General features: G+C 40.0%; 1 protein-coding gene across 1 annotated transcript; it reads left to right on the top strand.

Moving 5' to 3' along the window:
- The first annotated feature begins 1,771 nt into the window (after positions 1-1,771).
- anos1a (anosmin 1a) lies at positions 1,772-24,014 on the top strand. Its single transcript, XM_053477717.1, has 14 exons — positions 1,772-2,054; positions 5,446-5,493; positions 13,009-13,071; positions 13,904-14,126; positions 15,566-15,750; positions 16,275-16,404; positions 17,152-17,360; positions 18,304-18,445; positions 19,167-19,277; positions 19,928-20,016; positions 20,378-20,549; positions 20,702-20,919; positions 21,795-21,939; positions 22,201-24,014. The coding sequence occupies exons 1-14, from the start codon at positions 1,875-1,877 to the stop codon at positions 22,248-22,250; spliced, it is 1,965 nt and encodes a 654-aa protein (XP_053333692.1). The 5' UTR covers positions 1,772-1,874; the 3' UTR covers positions 22,251-24,014.
- The last annotated feature ends 2,965 nt before the right edge of the window (positions 24,015-26,979 follow it).

The raw sequence follows: 26,979 nt of genomic DNA, 5'->3' as shown, positions 1-26,979 counted from the left end.
AGGAAACCAGAGTACCCAGAGGAAACCCACCAAGCAACATGCAAACTCCATGCACATAAACAAAAGTCAGGAATCCAACCCAGACCTTGGAGGTGTAAAGCGACAGTGTTAACCACTAAACCACTGTGTTGCCGATTTTAACTTATAGTTTTATTACACAATCAAATTGACGTCAAATGCCACTGAAGACAACGTTATTTATAAATATTATTAGATGTGCCATTCAGAGTGGATTTCCCCTTTAACGCTGAGGTTGTTTGGATCATCAGCTGCTGATGATTACTGAAGTGTGATTTCACCTTGGCCTGATGCAGGGAGGACATTCAACATTCACCACCTGTATAAATAACATAATAAATCGATGACGGAACAGCTGCTGCAGCCACCAGGATGCTCGGCTACTTCGTAAAAACGGAACATCTCGTTAACACCCTGGGGTCTCTCTCTTCGCCGGGTGCAAATCCATTACGCCAGCTTGCATGCCGGAGTGAGAAACGTGTAGTATTTCGTGCAGTGTTTCCTACACGTCATGTTTCGCTCCATTCCTTGGGCGAGGGCATGGTGCCAGGCCATCGAGAGGAACCCCGTGCCGTATGGTAGTGGTTGTTTTAATTACTCTGCACATAAAACCAGTTGTTGTTTTTAAGCTACCGGCAAAAAGATGTTAATAGTTGTGGGGTTCCCTGGATGCTTCCTGACTGCCTTCTTCGAGTCAAGGCTCAGAGTTTGGGATTTGGCCAGGGAAGCTGTTTGGGTTTCTGTCTGACACAGAGAGAGAAAGAGAGAGAGAGAGAGAGAGAGAGAGAGCTGTATTTCAGCACCACAGCTGAGGCTCAATGGAAAATGCGTGCATTGGTTGGCAGCGTTGCTTACCACAGGCACTTAGGCTTTTAACAGCTCAAATAAACAATTCCCCATACCCCATACCACACATTTAAAACACACACACATTGTGTTTAGGAAAGCCATCTTGAACTTGGATTGTATTTGGACTTTTCTTAATTTTTCTTACCTCATGGCAGGGAGTTCATGAGTAATATCATTAACACTGTTATCAGAGGTGGGTGCCATCATCTGTGTCACCAAAAGAGGGCAGCAATCATATTGCCTTTTTTTCACCCCCAAGTTGCTGGAGTGTAGTGAGAGAAATCGTCTTCAGACATTAACACACAAGTTCATATCCTACTCAGATTAGCTCCAGATACAGTTGATGCAATTAATTAATCAATCAGATAATTAAAACGTAAAGTTGGTGTTTTAAGTGTGCAAGGGAAGAACTTAAATGAAATGTGCAGGATAGGATTGGGAAAGCAATGGAAGGAACCTGAGCAATGACATATTGGACTATGATGTAAATAATAATGAAAGTTATGAATTATAAAATATTTCTCCATTATAAGTCAATTTCCATACATGTCCATTTCCATTACATACCTTTTTATTAGATTTAATACCTATATAAAGCAATTACAATCTCTCTCTCTCTCTCTCTCTCTCTCTCTCTCTCAAAAAAAAAAAAAAATCATACAGAGGTCAATAACCCTCTCAAACCTTCTTCTCATCATTTCCTACACTAACTTTGGTCTATATATTCTCCTGATCAGCTCCAAGCGGCACCTGAGAGCGCGCGCGTCTTCCCAAGCGCGCGTCTCCGCCAATCGCCTGTCAGAGTTTCCCTCGCTTTTGGCTCCGCCCCCCCCCTCTCTCTCTCTCTCTCTCTCTCTGATTGAAGTTTTTTTTAGTCTCGCTTCGTCCGTCGTTTTCGCTCAAACCCACTTTCGCGGTCGAGGTGTGCGGACAGACGTAGAGCGCAAAGTACAGTAAGAGCCGCCGGTTTATTTCCGAACCTGCTCCCCTCCTTCCCGCTGTGAGAGATGCGCGCGACGGGAGCCGCCGTGCCGGTTGGGATTATTTTGGCGCTGGTTTGCGGAGTTGCGCTCGCGAGGAAACAGGACGCGTCCTCGGCTCTCGTGGGCATTTTCCGCGCAAGGTGCGCCGCCAGGTGCCTCAGCCTTCACAGCGCGCGCATCGCTCACGCGCCGACCCACTTCCAGGTAATAACGGCTGTGCTGGAAGCTTCGACGGAGATAAATATGAATTATTTTTAAAAATGATACAAAATTAAAGATAATAAAGGAAAAACGAATAAACATATTATACTGTAGATGTATGAGGATCAAAGTAAAGATAAAATTGTTTTAAAGTAACCTTCGTCTGTCTTGTTGTTGTTGTTTGCAGCCAAAGTGTCGCTGAGAGATAAATGTTTATTATTTTTTTAACCAACAGACATACGTTTCTAAATTAACATGTTGTTTTATTGCATGTATATAATACATGATGACAGCTTTATTTTTATATGTATATAGAAAGCTATACCTATATTTTTTATAAAAGAAATCAATGTAGAAGTAAAATGTAAATGTTTTGATCGAAAGATTTTTTATTAAAGCTCTCTAATACAACTACACAATTTACATGCTACATATTCAAAAGATAAATAAAGGCAACTATTTGAATAACCTTGTGGCTTAGTGGTTATCACACCTCCAGGGGGGGTCCGGGTTCGATTCCCGCCTCGGGGCCTGAGTGCATATGTTTTCTCCCCGTGCTTGGTGGGTTTCTTCTTGGTTCATCGGTTTTCCTCCCACAGTCCAAAAACAGGCAGATTAAGGCGTTCCCAAATTATCCGTAGTGTGTGAATGACAATCGGGCGTCAAGCTGGCAACATGACCCCTTAAGTAACTGCAATAGAAATTACTGCTATATCTCCAGGGTGTGAAGGATTCGACCCCCATGAGATGTGAACAGACCAAAATATCCCAGTACCGAATTGAATAACCTTCCTATAAAGTTGGTGTAGCACCAAACTTACACTTTTTACAGTTCATTTAATCAATCCATTCAATGACCAATGAGTAGATTGATCCCCCGCCCCGATTTTTCTATTTATTTATTTATTTTAAATTTCTGCTGTCTCTTGCTTCTTTGTGTAGTTTCATTTTTCATAATTTTCACTTATTTACACAAAACTGTATCCTGAAAACTATCCTGAGTATACCAGGATATATGGATTCCTGTTTTTTTACAAGACCTTACACACCCTGATGCGGACACGTTTAATGTAGAGTAGCATATTCCCAAACTGTTTTTTATGGTAAAGGAAACCAGAGGACGTGGGTGAAACCCACATGGAAAATGATGAGAACATATACAGAAACAAAAAACTGTGCTCAATCTTATGCTTAAAATCTTATGAGGCATCTGACTTCACAGACCTGTAAACTTCATCACCACAAGATTACCTGAGCGTTCCTGAGTGTGTCCAAGCATCCATGCACAATAAGGATGTTTTTGTGTGTTTGTGTGCTTGCTTTGTTATTCCGATTAAGCCTGTACTCATCCTTTCTTCTGCAGCATATTCATGAATCATGCCATTTTCAGCAAACAGCAGCTGCCCCACTAAAGAGCAGCCAGACTCATTTAGTATGCCCTTTAGAGAAAGCCATACCTCAGAGTCTGTGTGGTGTGATTCAACACATGGAGGGAAACTGCAAATGCAATTTTTTCCATTCATTCTGCAAATCCGTACTATAATGGCTATATTGCAGGTCTATACTTTAACTCAAGAAGGCAAACCTGTGTTGTGTTTCCAAATGCTTAAAGAAAAAAAAACTTGTCAAAGCCAAATGACGTTTATTTAGATGTGAGATCCTGTGATGTCATCCCGTCTGAGCCGTCCTGTCTGAGAGCGTGCTCAGCCGAGGCCGATCGCATCGATGTGGCGTACCGCACAAGCTTATCTGTTTGCTTCGGCGACCAAGGAAACGTTATCAGAAACGGACATGATGCTCATCGAGGACGTGAAAAGAAAGGCCACTGTTCTTCAAACAACAGCCAGTGTTCTTACAACAGCCATCTGTGCTGTAGATTCATCAGTGAATGCCTTTGATTTGCCAGTGACCACAATCTATAGCACTCACTTCTGGAAAGCTTTCAGAACTACTGTGTTTTGTCAATTATTTCCCCTTTTAGACACGAGATAAAAAGTGCGAATGTGAAATTTGATTTAAATGGGGTTATTAGTGATCAGTTTTCAAGCTTACACCATTTTCAGGGTCATGCTGATCAAAGATTAAGGAAATGAGGCAAGGTGGTCTGTTTATTACTCATGTTGAACCAGTGTAGTCTGTGTTTAAGAGATCTCATTCAAGAATAAGCTGTCATATTTTACTTTATATCACATCTCTGTGGAATTCTCACACCCATTTCATCAGAAAGGGGTTGATTTGTTTTCTATATCAGCAGCTCTAAGAGGATGAAACACATGTTTATTTTTTTAAACATGCTATGTAACCTATTGTGGATCCCTGTGCGAAGTAATTAAAATATAGCACTAGGGTACTTTTTTTTTTTTTTTTTTTTTTTAAGTATAATCATTGATGTGTTGAAAAATTATTTGCTGTAATATTTATGGTCTCCAGTGTCAGAGGCAAAGCTGCTTCTTCAGTTTATTTTTTTATCTAAAAGGGTATCACTTAATTAATGGAACAAAACTGTATGACTGAGATACTGACAAAGTGCACCTCTTCAGGATGTTATTACAGTGGTGGTTTATGCATTCATGTAAACCAGGCAAAACCGTGCCTAAATCAACAATGTTTCAATGTTTGAACATTATGAAATCACTGTGCAGTTTTTCTTTCAAATGTACATCATACATCATGCATTCATTGGAAAAGATATGAACGCATGACGCTTATGGCGCAAACGCATGAGAAGCACCTCGTATCCCTGCCTGAAGCCTCAGCTATCGATCCTGCTTCACTGGTCACAAAGGATTTGGCCGGCTCTGCCCATGGCAGGAATAAAATCATCCATCCAGTTCATTTTCCATTAATTACATATTCAGAGTATGCAGAAGAAATCATTCTGTTGGAAAGGTCATAAGAGCTGTGCTTAAAGAAACTCATATTTGTGACAGTTCCTGGCAGAACCATTACGAGATTTAACATGCAAACAAACTCTGTGATAAGAAGAGCTTGCGAGAAGTTTAAAGCCTACCTAGGCGACTGAGCGCTGAGCAGTTTAAACCGTCTCCTAGGTGAATGTTTGCCTTTAAAGGTGGATGCAATGAGGGTCAGGTTCGATTTGAGGTCAGGCCTACTCAGGTGACTCAGGTTGTCCATTGCGCCTAATAACTATTTATTTTACCGTCCACTTTTACGCAGACAATTGGAAATGCTTACCATGTAAACGAAGAGCTTTTTTTTTTTTTTTTTTTTCAAATTTAACAAAGCCTCTTTGTTTCTCTTGCTCAGTCTAACAGTAGCTTTAATCCCAGCTGCAGTTGCATGTTTCACATAAATCTAAGTGTGTGTGTGTTTTTTTTTTTCCTCCCAAATTGTTTAGTTATAACAACTTGTATGCCTCTTTCTCTTTCTACAGAGTAATGGATCCCTGGGCTGGTGTCAAGGCCATAAGCAATGCGCAAAGGTAATTTTTGTCAAAATTACACAGCATTACGTCCGTGCTTGACACACCGCCAGCACAGATCGGTCACTTTAAAACATCGCTGCTCTCACCCGCCTCCTGTAATGACATCATACATCACGCTGAGAGCGTCGTGACGGTTCTTAGTGCTGACCATTATTCTTAGGTGCTCTAAGCCCTAACGCAAATGCGTGATGTATTGGCTAAGCTCCTGGAAAATTAATCAGTGTGACACGAACGAGATTGAAAGACATGCCTAAAAATGTAGTCAAAAATATGCTTTTAAAAAAAAATTGTAAATAAAATACCTATAAAATGTCCACATGTATAAAGTAAAATGTGCATATAAAAGTGCATTCTATGTGCATGAAGATAGCAAAAGATTTTAAACTGTGTGGTTAACTAACAATATTTCCATTAGGGATGGGAATCACCACGGACCTCCTGATACGATATCATCAGGATATTATACGTATTGCGATCCTATAAGTATCATGATTTTATAAATATCCCAAATTGAAAATACTTTTAGATTTTGTTAAAATTCTGAACAAACTTCACAAATAATTATCTCTGACCACACAGGATGCTGTGCTGTCTGCCAAAGTGTAAATAGTTTCGAGCACACTCCTGAACGATTATAGAGCTTTGACGTTTTCCCACCTTAAATGCAAAATTGTTTAAATCAACTATTACAAAATGATTTTAATTGACTTCAGATAAATTGCCACAAAGAATTTTAAAACATAGCATTTTTTCCCTCTCATTTCTAATTTCCACTCACTGTCTTAGTTTCATTAGTTTATTATTCAACTCTTTAGTAATTGAATTGAAAATTTAGTACAAATGTTTTGCATCTTACTTAAGCATTTCGTCAAAGTTCAAATCAGTTTCAGGCGTTTTAAATGTAACCTAAGATCAAGTTCATTTAACAGTCAAATAAAAACGATAAATCTAAATGAGCGCTCTGGTATTTCTCAATGACTTTCAGCTCCAATTTTTTAACTGTAACGCAAAGGTGCTATGGCCTGCCAATAAACAATTTCCAGCTTCCATAAAACAGCTTCCAGGAATTAAGGGTGGTGAGTGTAACAGAATATCACATATATATTCTCACATATTCAGAGGACATTTTCATGCAGTATGGAGTATGATTTCCTGCATGTCTGAAACAGTAGTGTTGATGAATTCTTGATTCTGATTGGTCCTACTCTGAAAGGTAAATCCCAGATAAATATTAACACCCTCATTTTAATACAATATTGTTTTTAGACTAATGATAATTGTTTGTATGGTTAGTTTTACTGCATTTTTGGAAGGATTCTTCACCGTCAGTGCTGAAATAACAGAAGTAAAACTGTAAAGTTTAACTTTAGTAAAACAGAAGTAATAACTTTAACGTTTTCCTGCACTCAGTAGACTTCAGGGCTTTGCAGTTTCTTAATAACATGATAAACTGTTTTACTTTCTTTTTAGCTTAGGGTAGAGCTTTTACTGTTCTATCTTGTTTAGGAGACATTCCACAATACTGAACAGGACTATAAATGGATAAAAAAAAAAAAGAAAACATGTTGTACTTCAGAAAAAATGAATAGTTGGAAAATGACCATGGTGTAAAAAGAGTTAAACACTTCAGGACGTGCTGTTATTGGAAGATGGTCAACTTTGCGGTGGTAACAGTCTGACCACATTGTGTTGAGCCACATCACACTGCTCGGTCGTTGATTATTATCCAATATCAGCATGTCCTGGAGTGTTTTTATGCCGGCTGGCTATATGTTATCTGTCAGCTTTATGCTATAGCAGAGACGCATAAAGCTGACACGCTGCTCTTGCTGATTTCTCCCTTGATTCTCATTACAGTGTTGTTCAGTTTAATATATGGAGCGCCATCCCGGTCTTCGTCTCTCTCTCTCTCTCTCTGATGTAAAGTACACTTGTCTCTATTTTACACATGCACTCTATATTTGCATAAATTGAAGTAAAGTCTAACGGACATATATACAAACCTCAGAAATGTCTCCCCAGCTGATCTAGGGTCAAGATCGCTGTAAACAAAGGGGAAAGGAATGTGTCACAGGAGTCGTACTCTCCTCTCGATTGTAGCTAACTGCCTAAACAGACTGTCACTGGTCAGACATTTGAGTTTTTTTTTGTTTTTTTTCCTCCCCTCTGTTGACACACGGTTCCCCACATCACCCCCGTGTAGTCTTGCAGTACATCCAGAGGTTTGATCTCGGTCCTTCCATCCATGAAGACATTTGGCTAACTTTCACACACATTTTCAGGGTCTTCTCCGGAGAGTCTCTTCTTAAATTCACTTTAAACACCATAGATTCTTCTCTTTTCATTCGAGCAGCCGGTTATTGGTGTAGAGATCCATCAAGCGCGGCCGAATAGACTTTTAAAAGCCTGTGTGTCAGGAGTAACAGCGTTAGCTTTTGCCTGTAGGCCAGGCTGCACCTATTCAACTGAGCTTAATTGCACTATTACCTCCAAACACTCCTTCAATTGGATAATTAAAAGGTCTCTTTTGCTAATTAGGAAGCGTTTTGCTCTTAGGAAGTGCAGTAAGCGAGTAATTAGTAAGGGAGTGCAACACAATTGATTCATAAGATTGAACCAGACTAATTTATGAGTCTCAGTCTGGAAGCCATGTACTTAAGATTAGCTTCCCGGTACAACACAAGGGAGGCTTCACATCATCTTTTTTTCCCCCTTCTTGCTTGTGTTCAGGTGTATCAGCCTCTAAATGTCAGTCAATCTGTTTGTGGCAAAATCCCACAACAGAGCCTCCACATCCGATGGGTTGATTAAAGTCTTTTCGGCTTGACAACATCGCCACGACATGCTGCGCCGGCTCCGCAAAGCAAAAAGTCGGCCTTTGTTCTCGTTGCACTGTTTACTGTGTCATCATCCTCGTGGCTCTTTTGTAATTTGTGACCAGAATGCAAATGATCATCAAGGTGTTTACACGCATGCGTGAACGTACATCCAAACAACACAAAGTTGTTCTGGGGGTTCAGTCAGTCACTTCATAACGTAAGGAAGTAAAGAAATAAATAAGGGAACAAATAAATAATAATGAAAATAAATGTATATATTTTAATGACTGTGATATATGGAAAAATCCACAAACAAATGGTTCTTTTAAAAAAAAATCTGATAAAAATTAATGACAAAATTAACAAACAAATAAACAATAGTAAAAAGAAAAACAATAAATAAATAATTAGAAAAATTAGCAGACAAAATTTTAATGAATAATCAGCATACAGTACAACATAAATCATTTGCTAAGTTATTATTATTATTATTATTATTATTTTACCAGTATTAACAAATGAATGGGTAAATAAATAAACAAACTTAAAGTTTTAATTAAAAGTTTAATAATGTTATCCTAACAAAATCAGCCATTTAACAGCCACCACATTTCCACAGCAATAATAATAATTATCATAAAAATAATAATCATCATCAAAATAATAACACTGCTACATTACTGGCTTATTACAACACCATTTAATAAATTAAAAAGTAAATAAATTAATGTTTTTTCTGTTTAAACAAAATCAGTAGTTTAACAGGCAGAAAAATATTAATAAATAAATAGTACCGCTATGACTTAATAACAACAATAATAATAATAATAATGTGGAAAAATTAATAATTACGTTAAGTTTTGTTTTTCCATCTATAGATCATATAAACGTGTTATATGTATGCACATTCTGCAGTCATGTGCTGTGAGAGTAATACACCGGAGTCATTGCCTCTTTTTCTTTTTACAAACACAAACTTGTCCCACCATGTCCAAAAAATAAAGATTTGTCTAGCATGTCAAATATTAAATGCCACACTTCATCATTGAGTCGATCGCTCCAAAACAGAGAGACACAATAGCTACACTCAAGCAGCGCTCCAAAGGGATTAGCCTGCAGCCCGCGCGTCCAGAGACTTGCCCATTCAAACGGCCTGTAGAGTCGTTAACAGCACGAGAAAATCCCTCGTCAATCTGCACTCGGCTGAACGTTATTACATTTCAGCAACCCTTTAAGTACTCCATATTTAAATGTCAGCAGAATAATTAGTATATACCATGAGAACACTCTGAGCTGCTGTAATCACGTCCACACATTCTTTCATTCGCAGCCGCTCGCTGAATAGGAATCTCAGCAAAGCTAAAAATGGCGAAGGACTCGTATTGGCCTTGAAACTTTCTAAAGCACATGCAGTTTGTTCAAATGGAAACCTCTTTTTTCTTTTCCTCCTTCATTTCTCTCTTTTTCTTGATCACACATACACACAATGTCCTTTGGCATTAACTGGGCATGTTCTCAAACCCTGGAGTGAACGTCCTGCTCTTTACCTAGGGCTAGCATTATGCATGGACAGTGTTGATGCGGTTTGGTTCCTGCAGCAACTCAAAACAGTTCTAACAACTGCCCAAGCCAGAAACGTCTCTGATTTGTTTTGTAGAGTCACGTTTGGCTTAGGTGCGTATTGTATGTCAGGATTGGACAAATCCTAAATTCATTAGCTAGCCCACTAAGGGAAGTTGTAGTGTTTTTGTTTTGTTTTCTTATTTTAATTTTTTTTTAAACCTACGTGTCCACCTAGGAAAATATAACGAGAAAAAATAATAACCCAGACAGTCCTGAAGTCTGGCCTGACCCACAATTTCTGCATTCCTGCATTTATGTTTATGCATGTTCATTGACATGCACGTTTATCCAAAGAGACTTGCAAGCGAAGCAGAAGACATGAGCATGAACGACTCGATGTCACAGGAGTCAACAGACGAGAGAAGAATTTGACCAGAAGCAAATCGCATGGATAACGGCCAAATTCTCAACTTGACAGTCAAAGTTAAAGCAGTCACAAAAAATCTTATAGGAAGAGGTGTGATGAGCCGTTAACACATTAAACTAAACCTCATCAAGGGATTAATAATTACATGATGAGTTGTGTATGGACAGCACAGGTGTAATGATTTGTAAGGCTCTAGAGTGTTATCGTGCTGTTGGAGCGCCGTCTTTTTCCCCATGTCTTAAATAACCTTTATTCTGCAGCGTGGAACGGAATGCTCGATTTGCAGCTGAAATGGGGCGGAAAACTAACCGGCGCTGGGGTATAATACCGGTACGGCACTTTCTGGGATCGTTCGGGCGGATTAGCCGGGCCTTGCGTGAAAGCTTGGCACGAGCTGAAGGGCAGTTTTTAGAAAGGTGATCACTGCACTCCTGTGTTTTTCAGGGCTAGTGGTTTTAATCCTCCAGGGCCACCGACTTGGCTCGGGTGCGTTTGATTAATAGCCAGGTCCTGTGGTTTTCCCCCACCGAATGTGGAATGCATCATATAAGGGTGATATATTCAAGCTGAGTGAGCTGTTGAGTTACCCGAACGCTCCGCCGCTCGGACTCTGACAGATTAGAATGCGCTCCCGAATACAAGGGTCCATCGAGGCAGTGCGAGAGGTTTATGAATAGCGTAAAGCCTGAAGATTAAGTGACTGAAGCTTGGCTCTAACAAGGTCAGTTTGATAAGACAGATCACAAAGAAACAGAGCAATAAACTACGCACGTCTCCCACGGCGGCTAGACGGTTAAAAGATTTGTAGAGCTTGCAGTTGAGGACAGTTGATAAATTCATTAGCTAGTTCACTCCAGTGTGAATACCTCAGCGTGAAACCCAGTCTCAGGAATCTCGGATAAAAAGAGGTAAATGTAAAGCCGTGTAGTTTGCAAGTTAAGTGCATTGAAACAGACTGAAGGAAATGATCATGCTGCACATTCTGGTCAAAAAGTCAGCAAGTCGTTGGGGAACAGTTCATCTGTGAGCTCTGGTATTCTGTCCTCACATCACTCGTAAAAAAGTTATTATTTGAGTCTGGCTAGTGTCATTCTTTTTTTTCTTTCCCCCTCAGTGCTTAACTATAAAGTGACTGGAGAGAGATTTTCAAGCGCACACCCCCCTTTTTTTTGGTATATTAAAACTTGTCCTGATTTTTCCTTTATTGATCCCTTAACTCTCCACTATGCCCTTTTTTTAAGTATTCATCACCCAGCATCGATTATAATCAGCTCCAAGTGAGCCGTTACAGCCAGTGATGGATATCATGATTTAAACTCCTTTAAATAGCTACCAGAGAACTACACACTGTACTGTACTGTATGTGTTTATGAGGGGGGCGTGCATGGGAATCATAGGCAGGGTGCAGGATCTTCCACCAGCATGTTCATGGTGTTTGGGGTGATTAGTGTGCTCTCGCCTCAGGACTTTTTCAGCAGGTTCCTAGCCACAAATGTGCTCCATAAAACAGGCTCGTCCTGCCCGCTCTCGTCTCGCCACTATTATTCATAGTTTCCGACAACCTGCCCACGCGCTATTTTACACATCTGCCCTCTGAGATAAATTTTCATTTGAAAAAGGCAAGTTTGGCTGCAGATAGCGCCTCTTGAGCATACAGTATGTACACGTGCATATGGGCGCGCACAGGCAGGTGATCAGAGACGATGGTCGAAACACTGATGTGATGAATAAGGAATGGAATGATAAATATTATATGTAAAAAAGAGCAATATGTAGGAGTGTGCGAGAGAAAAAACAGGAAATAGGACAAAATAATAATAAAGAATTGTAAGAATGCTGAAAAATAAAGTTAATAAAATTAAAAGTAAAAAAAAAAATAAATAAGCTGTGGTATGACCAGTGGTTCAAACGTTTAAGTAATAAATCGGGAAATGCTTAAACTTTAAAACGATAAAAATACAAGACTAAATGAGTAATGGTTAATGTTTAAAAATATAATAAAATATTGTTTTAGGGATGAATTTTTTATTTATTATTATTATTAGTAGTAGTAGTATCATCATCATCATCATTATCATTATTATTATTATAATATATTTTTTATACTCCAAAGATAAGATGCATTAAAATATGTTCCCACAATCATGACCAATAAGCTCCACTCAGCCCAACCCTGTATTTCTTAATTATTTAAGCGAACTTGTGATCACGATTAAAACATGATTCATCTTGCATCCTTGCCTTATTCGCTTAAAGCACAGTGTCATGGCAAGTGACTGGCGTGTCTCATTAATACAGCATGAAATTGGAAATGCGAATTCCCCCGAGGCGGCCCAGACCCCTGCTCAGTCATGCAGGAAGAGAAGTGTTCCTCTCGGGGTGACTGGATAGAGGACACCGGAGACGAGGCCGAGAGAGGAGAAGGAGAAAACAGAATGTCAAGGCGTATTACTGAGACCGGAATAAAGAGAGTACATTTGCATTGCTAAACATAAATGTCAAGCGCTGCTAAAGGCTCGAGTGCGAGATTTCTGTTTCTTTCCGTGTCACCTCAGAGAGAAACGGAAAGCAATTCAGGACTAAACAGTTTAGAGACGCACAACAGCGCCACAATGTTCTGCCAAGTTTAACGCCTGGCTTTTCTATAAAAACTGCTGGTGGTTTACTAACCTATTGCTCTCCTATGTGTGTGTGTGTGTGCAGTGCCTGGAGCCGTGCAAAGAATCTTGGGAACAGAGCGACGGATCCTGTCGAGAACCATGCGAGGTATTGACTTCAACAGAATTCTTCTCATTTTCAAAGTTTGCGCTTAGTTTACATTGAGGAACCGAATCGAAGTGAGCTCTCAGTTTCAAAATGGCTGACGTTCTGGTTATCTAAATACTGCTGATTGAATATTGTTCTTTCTGACAATAATAACACTTTAAATTAACTTCTGTTTATTAAACTCTAACTTTTGTTCCCTTTCATACAGCGTTCAGTTGACGTTATGTCTCCTGTAGTTGTCCTAAATGTGTGTTTGTTACAGTTTGTTACAGAGAGACTTTCTTGTATAATACGAAGTGATTTGTGGCTTTCTTCTTTCCTCTTACACGATTCACAAAATCACAAGAACCATGGGATTTTCAAACATCTTGAGATCTGCATCTACGCCAACTACTTCGTCCAGTGTGACTGTTTAATATATTAATAACACATGCAGTACCAGTTTGATTCTGCTCATAGATTTACTGCCAAATAGATAGACTGCTACGTTGTGCTTGCTTAATAAATCACTGCTCGGGCTACTTATGAATGCATGGCACATCAAACATGCAAATAGCCAATAACAAATACAAGGCTCAACTTTTTTTTTTTTTTAATCGTCTAGAATGATGTAATGATGTAAGATGTCAAATTTAGTAATCATCCTTTTCCAGCGATGAGGTTTTTTCTTTTACACCATTTTTCATAAATCATAATCAAAAAATTTTTTCCCGGCCAAGTTCTAGCCTCGATGGCTAAACCGAGACAACATAAAAAGGTCACCAGTGCTGCATGTTAAAAGCAGACGTATGTAATTGTGCTGACGCAGTTTCCTATGTCCTCTCTGTCCCAGCACGTGTTTGCCAAGCGTCATGGTGAGTGTGTGACAAGCTGCGAGTTCCTGCGCTCCATAATGGTGCTGAAACAGGGCGAGTGTCCGGCTCCAGAGCGAGCCAGCGGATTCGCGGCCGCCTGCGTGGAAAGCTGTGAGGAAGACAACGAGTGCCCGGGACACAAGAAGTGCTGCGCTAATGGTTGCGGCCACACTTGCCAACCACCCAGAAACCTCTACAGAGGTATAATATGACACTGCCTGTCCAGTAATGTTATTAGTAATTAGATGGTGCCACTCCAACATTCCCGAGGTGGCCAGACAGCTCCCTACAGTCTTGCTTCTGCCAAGGTTTAAAAATCTGGATTTCTGATCGACATTGGTGGAAAGAGAGGAAAAAAAGTAAACAGGAGCAGAAAATTCACTGACATAATGCACTTCAAGGCTAACATAAGGTTTATGTTAATGTGCTTACTTTGATGATATGTTAGCATTTCTACAGTCGGGAACGAGCACGGGGAACATACTGTATAATATAGACGCGGAGGGTTTCGTAGTGTCTCAGTAAATAACATGACTAACTGAATTTTATTTTCTTCCTATTAACCTAAAGACAACAAAAGAGAGATTAGTGTTTATACTCTTGACCTAATTTGTTTTGTAGAATTAGGGTTTATACTGTAAGACCTTATAAAAGTCATGCTTCATTATTTTGTCCCTTTAATCATAGGGGTCGCCACCTTGGATCATTTGCTCGGCAAGATCTTGGACAGCTTTTCATGCCAGATGCCCTTTTTGTCACAGCCCTCCCATTTTCTAGACAGGCTTAGGACCGACACTGCATGCAGTGTCTGTGTTGTATAGAGTGTAGGATTAAGGGTCATGCCCAAGGACCTAACAGTGGTGACCTGGCAGCAATGATGGAGGACGTTACTTTTTTAAGTAACTAATTATATTACAAAGTTACTGTCATTAAAAAGTAATCAGTTACATTACAGTGTTACTTTCTGATAAAAGTAACTAGTTCGAGTACTTTTCCACTGCAGGAAATGAAAACTCTTTTGTAATTCCTCATGCATGCTGATTAAGTCAAGACCTTTATAATTATTCTACCATCATCACTAAGCGAAGTTTGGCCCATAATCTGTTAACTACTAATACCCCTATCTCACCTACGCGGTTTCGCGCGGTGACGGTAAGTTCGGTTCATCATGATTCACCGCGAGTTTTGGCACTGTGATTGGGTTTCCATCTTTCTGTGTGTCGGTCCTCACATAGTCAAACCGCATAGGTGAGATAGGGGTATAACATCAGGAATAACAGAGGGGGCGGGTTATCGGGGGCAGGGCTTGTAGGACGACTTCCTTACACACACACACACACACTAACGGAACGGCTGTCTGGCTCACAGATTATAAAAAATTACTGAATAATGGATTATATATTTGAAAATACAACTAAATAACTGAGAATTTAAATGGCGGACCCAATGCGTTAGATTACTCGTTACATCAAAAAAGTAATCCAAGTACTTCGTAACACGTTACACTTAACACTGCCTGGCTCAAAATCATGACTATACGATCAACAACTCAAAACCTAAACCACCTGAAACATCCCTACCCAAAAGTCTTGCTTTGTTAACTTTAAAATAAACTGATTTTAATATCTTTTGCTGACCAGGTTCTCCTCTGAAGCCCAGGAAGGAGCTGGTGTTTGAAGAGTTGCCGTCTGGAGCGTTGGAGGTGCGCTGGTCTTCCAGATTTAACGTGTCGGCCGAGCCGGTGCTGAACGTGCTGCAGAGGCGCTGGAACTATGGGATCCACCCCAGCGAGGACGGTGCGACTGAGTGGGAAGTGGTAGCACAGGTATGCATGTGCGTGTATCTGTATGTTCATATAAGCCAAGGACAGATAGAAACATGTTCATGGTGCTTAGACTGGAAGAAGCAAATAGGTTGTTTTTTTTGTTGTTGTTTTTTCTTTTCACCACTCGGCCTTTGAATCGACTATTATATTGTGTATTCTGTCTATTCTGGCAAATTCTTTGAATCCAGCAAAAGTACAGTGTACACACAGCCTCGGATAGACAACAGTGGTCCTTAAGACTCAATTGTGCACCTTAAAGATGGATTAAAGCTACAACATTTACATTCCCACGTGAAGGATGAGTTGAACAACTGCGCACCTGGAAAGATATGTTTTGGTGCTTGTTTTCGGTGTGGTTGAACGTGTAGATCTACTATCCTTTTATCCACCCGTCTGTTCACCGATTGCTTTATTCCTTGAAATGAGTCAGACATTCCTGGAATTTTTTTTTTGTTTTTCGTCACAAATCGACCACCATGCTGTTCCTTCTGTCTGTTGTACTCAATCCCGTATTTTTGATGCAGACCTCAGAGGAACGTGTGTGGCTGGCTGATACTCGCCCAGGTCGCTGGTACCAGTTCAGAGTAGCAGCTGTGAATGTACACGGAACAAGAGGGTACACCACCCCCAGCAGACACTTCAAATCCTCCAAAGGTAAAGAAGGTGAATTTAAACACGTTAAAGGAATAGTCGTTTTTTTTTGTTGTTTTTTTTTTTATCACCACGTGTGCGGTTACTGCTCACAAGAAATGTTAATAGAACCATTTTTCACTTGAAACGATAAACTGTACAGGCAGGTTTCGAATTTGGACAATCAATATAAAAAAAAGCCTGGCTGTGTTGCTCAAACCTACAACGGTTCTGCAGTAAAAGTAACACTCAGGGTGAGAAGTTTTTTCTTTTTTTTTTCTTTCTCTTTTAAATTCACTATGCTGGAGTAATTCATTTCCCTTCTGTAGACTATGTGAGTGATCACGCAGGCATGTTTATTCATATAGCACTTTTAACAGTAGACATTGTCAGGAAGCTGCTTCACAGAAATCGGCTGTACGTTAAGATCCCTAATGAGCGAGTCAAAATCTGAAAAATCTTTCAGAAACAATTTGAGGAAGTAGAGCAACCAGTCTTAAAAAAGAAACCTATTCTCTACTAGTGATACCAGTACTTTTTTTCTTTTACTCTGTAGAAGAGTGTGATGATTATTACATATACATATGCTTAAAAGCGTGTTTAAAATGAAACAGATGCAGTAGATTTGGATTCAATTAAATAAATAGTACAGTATATATTCAGATATTCTAACTATGTAGTTATCATGCAAAAACTCTAAGAGAGAGGAGTTGCCGAGAGAACATTACTCTCCCTCTGATAACTACCCGTGTTGTTATTTGACCCTTACAGATCCGTCTCCACCCTCACCGCCCTCTGACCTACAGGTCAGTCACACGACCTTTGGATCAGACAGCTCGGTTTCGGTGCACGTCAGCTGGGTGTGTCCAGCAGACCCAGATGTCCCGGTGCACCACTACAAGCTATCCTGGAGCTTGGCGCTGGGTGAAGGAGGGTACACAACGCAGTCCAAGCTCAAGAAGAGAAAGACCATCAGCGGGGTAATTCCTACTCACCTTTCTACCATTTTCATTTTCAATTTTCTCTATATTTCCCAAACCTGGTGGAAATCCACTCCCCCCCCCCCTCCAAGGTTTCAGCCAGACAACCCCCTCTCTCCCTCAGCACCATTAAAAAATTTTTTCTTTCTCATTCAATGAGCCACAACAAATGAAGTATAACAGTGAAAAAAGGCATAAGATAAACAACTCACGAGTTTGTCTTTGATCAGGCAAAGCCTTAAATAGGATGCCAGGATGGTATCACATTGCATCAAACCCACTGGCTAAAGGCCGCACTTCGCGAGTCTGTCCGGCGCGCGGCCAAAAACAGCATATCAATTCTCATTGCGTTCGAGAGTGGGGAAATCTCTTAATAACAACCAAATTGTTTTCCTTCGCGTGAGATCATTTTCAAGAAGGTTTTATTTTTTTTTTTTCTCCTCCTCCTCCTCCAGCAATTTTGGCGATGGCAGCAACAATGTTTGTGTTTTATGTACATGCCACATTTTTTAAAAGAAAGTTTGAAAGGGGGGATTGTTGACATTTTCTTGTTGAACGAATTCTTTTTTGTAAGCGCTGGATGAACTGGGACACATCAAAACCGCGGTTTAATAAGGAACCTCCCGCACTGTATTTGAAGCTTCTATTACAAAAGGAAAACGATGCAATTAGATTTACCAAGGCCATAATGCAATACCACATAGAAATATTAAAAATACATCATACTGACATTGAACATACTCATTGATGGTCTAGAATGTAATTCCTAAAAATCCACTTACGGAACTTTTTCAAAAAAATAATAATAGTAGAAAAAAAACCTTTATGTCTGTCTGTACAAGTCTGGTAAGCTTTATAAATTTAATACTATGTATATTAAGTCAATGTGTACAATAATGGTCTATGCTAAGACGTCTGATCGTGTGTGTGTTTGTGTGTGCAGGATTCTGACTCAGTGGAGTTGGAGGGTTTGAGGGAAGACAGGATTTACACAGTGGAGCTCCAGTCCGTGTCATATTGGGAGCAGCTTCCCCTCAAGAGCTCCAAGGCTATCCTGCGCTTCTCCACACAGCAAGCAAAGCCTGGTGCGCAATTCGCTGAGGCACTCATCTCGAGCATGATGGATAAGATTATAGCGTGCTAAGTGCAGACATTAGAAGAGGTGCCAACATTCATGGCATTTATAATTTTTGACCAGGGGAATATCGGAAAAAAAAAATGGACTTTTTTTTCCCCTTTTATTTATTTTACTTTTTAAAGCATCAGTCACGTTGAACGTTAAAGTCCATTTAGCCTGGGATAAAAAGATGCCATTTTGGCATGGTTTTGGTAAGGTTTACGTTCTCGATCATGCAAAACATATGGTATATGTATGACCTGTGAAGTCCGAAGCCACAGTCTTACGAGGCAGGAGAAATCAAGTGGCTTCTTCTTCAGCTGGTTCAGTAAAATGGAGCAGCTGTTTATTTCTCACTGTTGCTTGGTGCACATCTGAAATAACAAAGTCTTCTCGTTCACTAACGTACACTATGGTGGGTTTGCGGGAAATTTCTCCCTTTTTTTTTTTTTCTTTCTGCCTCTTAGGATTTTCTCGTTAGCAGTGTTGGCACCTCTCATGTACTGTAGTCTTTGTGGATCTTTGTTGATGGACAAGTCTTTCATAAATTATACTCTTTTTAACACAGTGAATGTCATGAATAGAAGAAAGAAGTCAATGCATTTTAATCTCCCATTACTTTTACTCTGGATCTTGTACATATGTTTTATTCATTTTATTCAACATACATTTTCTACTTTTAATATCAGAGCCCACAGCCAGCCCTGTGATTCAGAAAGGTCAGTCAGACATCCTGGATGTTGGCACACCATTCTACCAGGACGGACAACTCCAGGTTCGAGTCTACTGGAAGAAACGAGGTAAGAGGAAAATAATGTCTTTCATCAGTCCCTGTCTAAAGGGGAAAACCCTGCACTGTGTTTTTTTTTTTTTTTTTTTACTTTTTTTGAAAAGGCCGCTACCTCAAAGCATAGATCTGTTCTTGTGTAAATAAACTGCTTATCATAAAGTTAAGGATCAGGGCTAAAACACAAACAATGGCAGCCTCTCGACTTGGTTCAGAAGTCTTTTCAAATCAGTGTCCCCTTTATCATGTGCTAACATGACTGTCTTTACTTAAAAAGAAATAGCAGCAGTTAGTGAATGATGTTAAACTGTCCCTGGAGACTATGGTATCTTTTTAATCTCATCCTTTTATGTAGTGAAAAAAAAAAAAAAAAGATCCTGCATTCTGTACTGTTCCAAGCATGGAGTTTATAAATCATTATTATATAAAACCCTGAACCTGTCCACAATTTAAATCCAGTCAGGATCTCTGTAATGGATGAGAAACAGATCCGAGATGTCTTATCACTTCGGTACATTATCAAGATGGCTGCAGTGATACTCCAAAGAACCTGACACGCGTTGTTGATTCAGTATGTTCGGTACATGTGTTCTGTATTTGGTCCAGTCGAGTACAATTTAACTTCTCGTCAAGGCTAAAGCCACCGTGTCTTTTCTCCATCAGACCCGAATGTGAGCCGTTACCGCGTGCTGTGGTTCCCGGAGTTTTGCTCTCATAACGGATCTCGAGCGCAAGAGAAGCTCACTACACAGGTATCTGTCTTACCTCACATGAATTTACAGGTATAGGGGTGTGACCTGACAGAAATTTAACTACAAGACAAATTACTCCTGGAAACAACAATTGATCACTGCTGGTGAAAAACGCTGAAGGGGAAATCTTACCTGCATCAATCACAAAGAGGCCCTTTTTTTCTTCTTTTCAAACTAAACAAGAAACGTATATAATGTAAAGCAGTAGTTTAAAAAAATTTAAAAATATGTTTTTCGTGAAATATCAAGAATTACTTTACAATTACTTTATTGAACAAGTTAGACATGTTATGATGATCGTAAATGCTCTGTGATTTGCATGATTTCGGTTTAATTAATTATTTATTTTTCTAATGTGTAGGAGAATTACGCCAGCTTACCTGGTCTACAGTTTTCCTGCAAGTATAAAGTGATCATCCAAACTGTTGGGTCTAAGAGCCGAGCACAGGTAGAAAGCACCACCTTCAAAACCCCACCATGTGCAGCCATTCAAGGGAAGAGCTCCAAACCCATCATCTGCCCAGGAGATCCTGGTTAGTTACTATTAGTTACTTACACAACATGAATAAAACAAACTTGTTAAAAAAATTATGTAAGTTATTCAGTGCACATGCAGGTGCTTGGTGTTTTTTTTTTTTTTTTTTTTTCCTCTACATTGTAATTGTTTTTTTTGTTTTTTTTTCAGTTGCTCCTCCAAAGGTCCAGGTGAGGGCAGAGAACCTCACTGCTGTCTTCTCTGTGCATGATGGCAACGTAACGGCTTTGTTCTCTTGGGTGGTAGCTGTAACCCGACCCTCTCAGCAGGTCACAGGTTACCAAGTCACCTGGGCGGATGTCACGGCTGAGAGGCGCAAAACCAACCAGGCTAACAGCCTCATCTCTCAGTCCCAGATCCTCCCTCCAGTGAGTTTGTAATCAAGCTTTTTTTCCCCCACAGCTTCTTTACATTTCTGCCGTACGGGTTTGTCATACAGGCTTTTACAGAAACAAATAAAAAATGAAGAAGAACATGGGCTGCTTGTTAAACATACAGAACTGTGTATTTTTATGTTTGAAAAAGGATCCCTGATTAGAAGTCTTGATCCACAAGGTTTTATAAAAAAAAAATGCTTTTTTATCTTCTTTCAGGAGACAAGCAAGGGAAACAAACACAGGGGTATATACACCGGTCAGCAATAACATTAACACTTTAATGTTGATTATGAATTGTAGACCAATTAACTGGTGGCAGGATTACAGTATGGGCACCCAAAGCTCACCGGAACCCAAGGGTTACCCGAGGTGCCAGAGATTCCCAGAGCTACACAATACTGGGCAGAACATTTTTGTGTTGTAATGTTATGGCTGATTGGTTTAATGATGCTGAAAAATAAATTTGCGTCTTGATAACTGTGGCTGCATACAGTTAAGTCACACAAGCAGCCCAAAACTGTTTTTTCATTTTCTGTCTGAAATGCTGGACAGACATCTAGAGTTTCATCTTTCTTTAATCATTACTACCCCCAAAATCGAGGTTAAAGCTAAACTCGTGAGAAAGCATTTGTTTAATCAGAGCATTGTACTGTATACTGTATATCCTGGTTGCTGGTTAACACATGCCAATCATATACAGGAAGTAATGCTCATTGCCATGTTTGAAAAGACTCTTACTCTAATGGAATGTTTGCGAGCTATAGAAAACATTGCCTCCAGTCAGCCTTGGACAGTTCAGATGTTCTGTATTTACACTCCGTCCACCCTCTCTTTGTGTTTTTTTTTTTTTGTTTTTTGTTCTTTAGGAAAGAAAAGTTCTAGTTGTCTCTGGTTTGCAGCTGGCGTCTCTCTACAGGCTGGAGGTGGGAGTGATCACTGCTGGAGGTCAGGGCCCAACAACATTCAGAACGTTCCACACTCCAGGCTATGCCAGACCTGTCCTCCACTACAGTAAGGACCTCATTTAAAACACTGATATCCATATCAGAATATTTCTTCACTGTAGAAGTCTGTGGGTGTGTGAATTAAAGTTAATACTGTAGTATCTGAAACTCTCCAACTCCTTGGGATTGCCATTGGGAGGGAGTAGTTCTTTTTAATTTCTAAATGTAATTAAGTAGATAAATAGCTCAGAATTCTGATATGATAGATTATTTTTTTTCGTCCTCCTTAATTAATCAAATGCCTGCACCGTTTTATCTACATCTGTAGAACCCGCGGTGAAAAAGCACCATTTGAGGTCGGTCGTAGAACAGCACTGAAGCTCACACTGAAACGTACCATTACAGTACAACCCCACCCGGCCCTCAAACCCAGCTCCTCAGGAACACAAAGAACAGAAAGAACCAAAGAACACTGAGCGGATCATTCAGCGAGAGGATCAGAACCCTGAGAAAACATCTGGCTCTGGGAGGAGGCAATCGCGAAAGCGATTACTCGATCCCACACGTACTCGACGAAGGATTTCCATCCACAGGAGAGCCAGAAGACAAGGAAAAAGGACGGTGGTAAAAACAAAACACAGAAACTTGGAAAAAAGTAATGATCATAAATTGATATGCAACTATAACCTGAGTGAGTCGTCCTTTTGTCCTTTTTTTTTTTTTTTCTTTTGAAAAGGTATCCCTTTCTTTTAATGGCACTTAACCGACAAAGCAGACTGACTGTTAACCTTCACCTCGGCATAACCTGTGTTTAAAAAATAAAATAAAATTGTCTGCAAGTCCAATGTTGCATGTAAGACGTTTTGCTTTGACCCATAAATGAAGTGGACTCGTGAAGTGGTGTGCGACTGCATGTATATTTACCCCCATCATGACTTTATGATTTGTGGGCATGCACCTTTTACTATGTGTCAAATTACTGTTATACAAAGTGCGATTCATATTCGCTGTGCTGATTATCAATTCCGTGTGAGTTCCTTGTAAGTGCAATAGGGTTGTTACGGTTTCCAGGTTAGGTCACGGTGTATATTTTTCAAGAATACCGATTCCAATAATAAGATTTGTTTTTTTGGTTAAGTGTGCCATTTTTGTCTCGCAGCCATTCTCTTCTATTCTTTCATCTTATAAAAACAGTGTTATAAATACAGATATTTAAAACATTTGTACAAATACAGTGCTGTGCAAAAGTCTCGAGCCACTCATCATTACTTCATATTTTGCTTTTAAAGAAGAGCCAGCCTTTTTTTATGTTTAATGTAGTCTTGAGGAAAAGTTCTCCAGGCCTACTTAAAGACCTTTTTTTTTTTTTTTACTTATTTTCAGTCCAGTCCCAGTACCTGAGCGTTTTCTAGGAATGTTTTTTGTGTGCCACTCAATTGAAATCATTCAAGCATTAAAAAAAAAAATCTGACTAAAGGCATAAACCAGTGAGAAACAGGTGCACATGATGAGAGATGATCAGGCCGGTGATTAGTATACTTGTGATGCTTAGTGGTTGGAACAGATAAGAGGGGAAATAAGGTTGCTGCCAAGGTTGTTACTGTACATAAACAACCAATTTTAATATTGTACCTTCAGGCATTTGCAGATCTTTGCGGTTTAAAAAAAAAAAAAAAAAAAAAACTTTTATCATTTAATCTACAATATTTAATTTCATTTCATATGAAAAATGAGGGGGGTGGTTGGGGGGGGGTCTCATGACTTTTGCACAGTACGGTAAAAATGTCGATCAGTCTAGTGATTATTATTATTTTTTTGTTCCAGAACAAACCGTAATACCCCTAAAGCACCCATTAAAAGAGTATATTGTTTCCGTGTGCTTCTCATGCTGTGGGATTTTGTCTGTCGTGTAATTCTTGTATATACTACATGTCCTTATTTATTTGTATTTGTATTGGCTACATCTGTGTAATATTGCTGTGTGTATTGTACGTATGTCTCTGTGTATGTGAGCGAGAAAGAGCGAGAATGTACTGTGTATCCCTTCCACCATAAACATCCTCACGAGGAGTTTTGTATAAAATAGATTTGTAAATTCCCATGGATTTAAAAAGTGTACTGTACATATTTTTTTATTATTAAAAAAAAAATCCCCATACCCTATCTTTAGTGTCCCTCAGCAGCTGTTATTGCTTTTTTTTATTGAAAGTGATACAAGCAATGAACTGTAATGCTTGCGCTTGCCTAACGTCTATAAAAATTTCCTTACACCTGGAATCCATAACCCATCAGAACAGTGTTCGGAATTGGCACACGCAGATGCTGCATTCTTTTGCGATAAAAGCAAGACATCACTCCCAGCCAAGCTAAAATCCCATCATGGCTAACACACTGGGCTATCTGTTCTCTATATAATGATCTCACTTGGGTTATACACACACACACACACACACACAAGGAAGAAGTGCTCTGTTAGAGCCTGCTCATTCCCCTGGTTTCTATTTGCAGATTCTGTCTTTGTATGTGTGTGTGCAAACAAAGCAGTGGCAAATATCATGGGACACGTGTGTGTGTGTGTGTGTGTGTGCATGCACAACTACACACATACACCTGGGGCTTTGCTACTCAGGCCTGTGGCACATTGTCATTACAGTTGGTGTGTGCATGTATGTTTGCATCCGTTTGCAATTTTTTTCTCAGAGCTTTAACAATGTACCTGGGATTTCTCCCGAGGTGTGTGTACTGTATGTATCCTGCAAGTGTGTGCCCGTCTCCCCCCTATACCCTGGATAAAATCAGTCTATTGTTTCCACCCGACTGTAAGAGTGCCCAGTTTACACACAATCAGAAAACCCTTGATGTGTTTTCTTTTTATATGATGCAACAACATCATAGACGCAATCAAATGCCTTCCCCGCATGATGGATACGGTCTTATGATGGATATTACACATGGTTCAAGCAGATCGTATGGCTTCCATATGGAGCGCCTGGGGTATGAGTGTGTGTGTTGAGTGTGGACTGATATCCTGATTTATTTATTGCCCATGTTTCTGCTATAAGCAATGTTTTATGGCTGAGTGAAACTTATCTGACTCGGATCTCCGAGGGAGTGTCTCTAAAAGTGCTAAGCGAAAACAACTTGTGACCACGACTGCTACCTCCGATTGGTTTCCCAGAATTCCCCTAGGAATGTCTTTTAACATCTGAAGGTCCGGTGTTGTTAAAGGGAACACTGATAGGGAAGTACGTTGCGAATCTCCGTACAAATCACCATCCTGGCACGTTGGGTTTCGAATCTGACAGCAGAGCTTCTAACATGTTATTCGAGTGTAAGTCCTAAGTGTGGATATGATTAATCGAGCTAAAATGGAGAATGATTTTAAACAGATGCACCTCCGGAGTGAGCTGAGAGTGCATTAGAGAGAGGAATGGTACAGCTGGGAGTGTACAGAGCTCCTCTCTTCTCGGTGAGGTGTCAAACCATACGCCTGGATTTATGAGCGCCGAGAGAGACTAAGAGAGAGAGAGAGAGAGAGCACTTGACTGGTTCAAACATGTTTATGATGCTCCAGAGAAAGCAGGGCGGGGGGGAGTGAGAGAAAGAGAGATTTGCAAAGAAAGAGGGTGAGAGAGAGAGAGAGAGGGAGTGAGAATAAATGTTCTCTGGATGAAAAATTGGGAGCAGATGAAATATACATCAAAATAGTTTGCGATCTTTGGGCCTAAAAAGGAAGCGATATTTCCTCCCCCTGTCCCATGAGCCTCCCTGACGAGGCGCGTCACGACGGGCCGATCCCGCCAGAGACGTTTTCAGGAATGATTTTCCCTCTGCTTAACATCTTTATGGCGCAAATCCTCATTTATCACGTATTTATCGCAGAGAGCAGTGTAGCTATCCTTTAAAGTAACGACGACGCGACTGTTGGTGTTAATTGCCGCGATACCAAATGGTTCTCATCTTACTGAACATGTTCCAAAAGCTCGCGAGAAACACTGGTGCGGTTTTCGGAGTTTTCATTAAAGCCAGCTCCTATACGGACACTTCAAAAGCCACCCATGGGCAACGCATGTTCGAATGAATCAACGCGCATCGACACTACGTGGAGGCCGCGGGGTGGAAACGGTTTATAGTGCTCTCTCTGGAGAGGGGAGAAGTGCTGGGATTACTAAATAGTTCTCCCATTATACTATAGGTCTAACATCTGTGCTGATCAAGGGGACAGTACTGGATGCAGATGTTTGAAATCATGTCACATTCTCCATACATGCTTATTGACTTTATTGATTGTGTACCTGTAATTTGAGCCTAAATTGGTGGCACAAACATATTTTTCTCTAGGTGCACAGAAACCGGCACGCTCGACAGCTTTACAGCACGATTGGCTTGGCATTTTGTCGTCCATAAACATTTGAATTAAAAACAAGGTTAAGCAAGCCAAGAGAAAGCTTAGTGGTTAAGGCATTGGATTACGGCTCGGAAGGTCCTGGGTTCAAATCCCATGACCACCCTGTTGGGCTCTTGAGCAAGTCCCTTAACCCTCAACTGCTCAGATGTATATGAAATAAAAAGTCGCTCTGCCCCCCCCCCCACCCCCCATCATGCATCAGATATACACCTGACAGAACAGTATACTCAGGAGTATCCTTTGCACTGTGAAAAAAAATCATCTCACAAGCTCACACACTCATTGCATACAAGTGCTTAAGTACTGAACATATTGCAATTATAAATTGTATCATTCCAACCACTTTTGGAAGAACATTCCAATCCCCAAAGCCATTCCTCTAAAATTAATCAATCAGGACGTTCTATTATAGTCTCATTTATCATGACCAAGCACAGACATGAAATTGAGTTTGTACACAAATACGTTATATTGTTCGTGAACGTCAGACAGCATGGTATCTTCGGACTATAAAGTATGCTTAAAAAATAACCAGCTCTTTTTTCTTTTTCTTTTTTATTCTAAAAAAGAAACCGCAGCCATGCCTAATATTTCTCTATTGGCTGACTTTTACAGTACTTGTTGCACATCTTTTTTTATATCGTGCATCATTTCTCCTTTAGTTTATGGGCTATTTGAATTCAGGGCCATGATAATTTT

This window comes from Clarias gariepinus, chromosome 18 (assembly GCF_024256425.1).
Source record: "Clarias gariepinus isolate MV-2021 ecotype Netherlands chromosome 18, CGAR_prim_01v2, whole genome shotgun sequence".
Lineage (NCBI taxonomy): Eukaryota > Metazoa > Chordata > Actinopteri > Siluriformes > Clariidae > Clarias > Clarias gariepinus.
The sequence above is the reverse complement of the archived record's forward strand: the minus strand, read 5'-3'. Positions and strand labels throughout refer to the sequence as shown.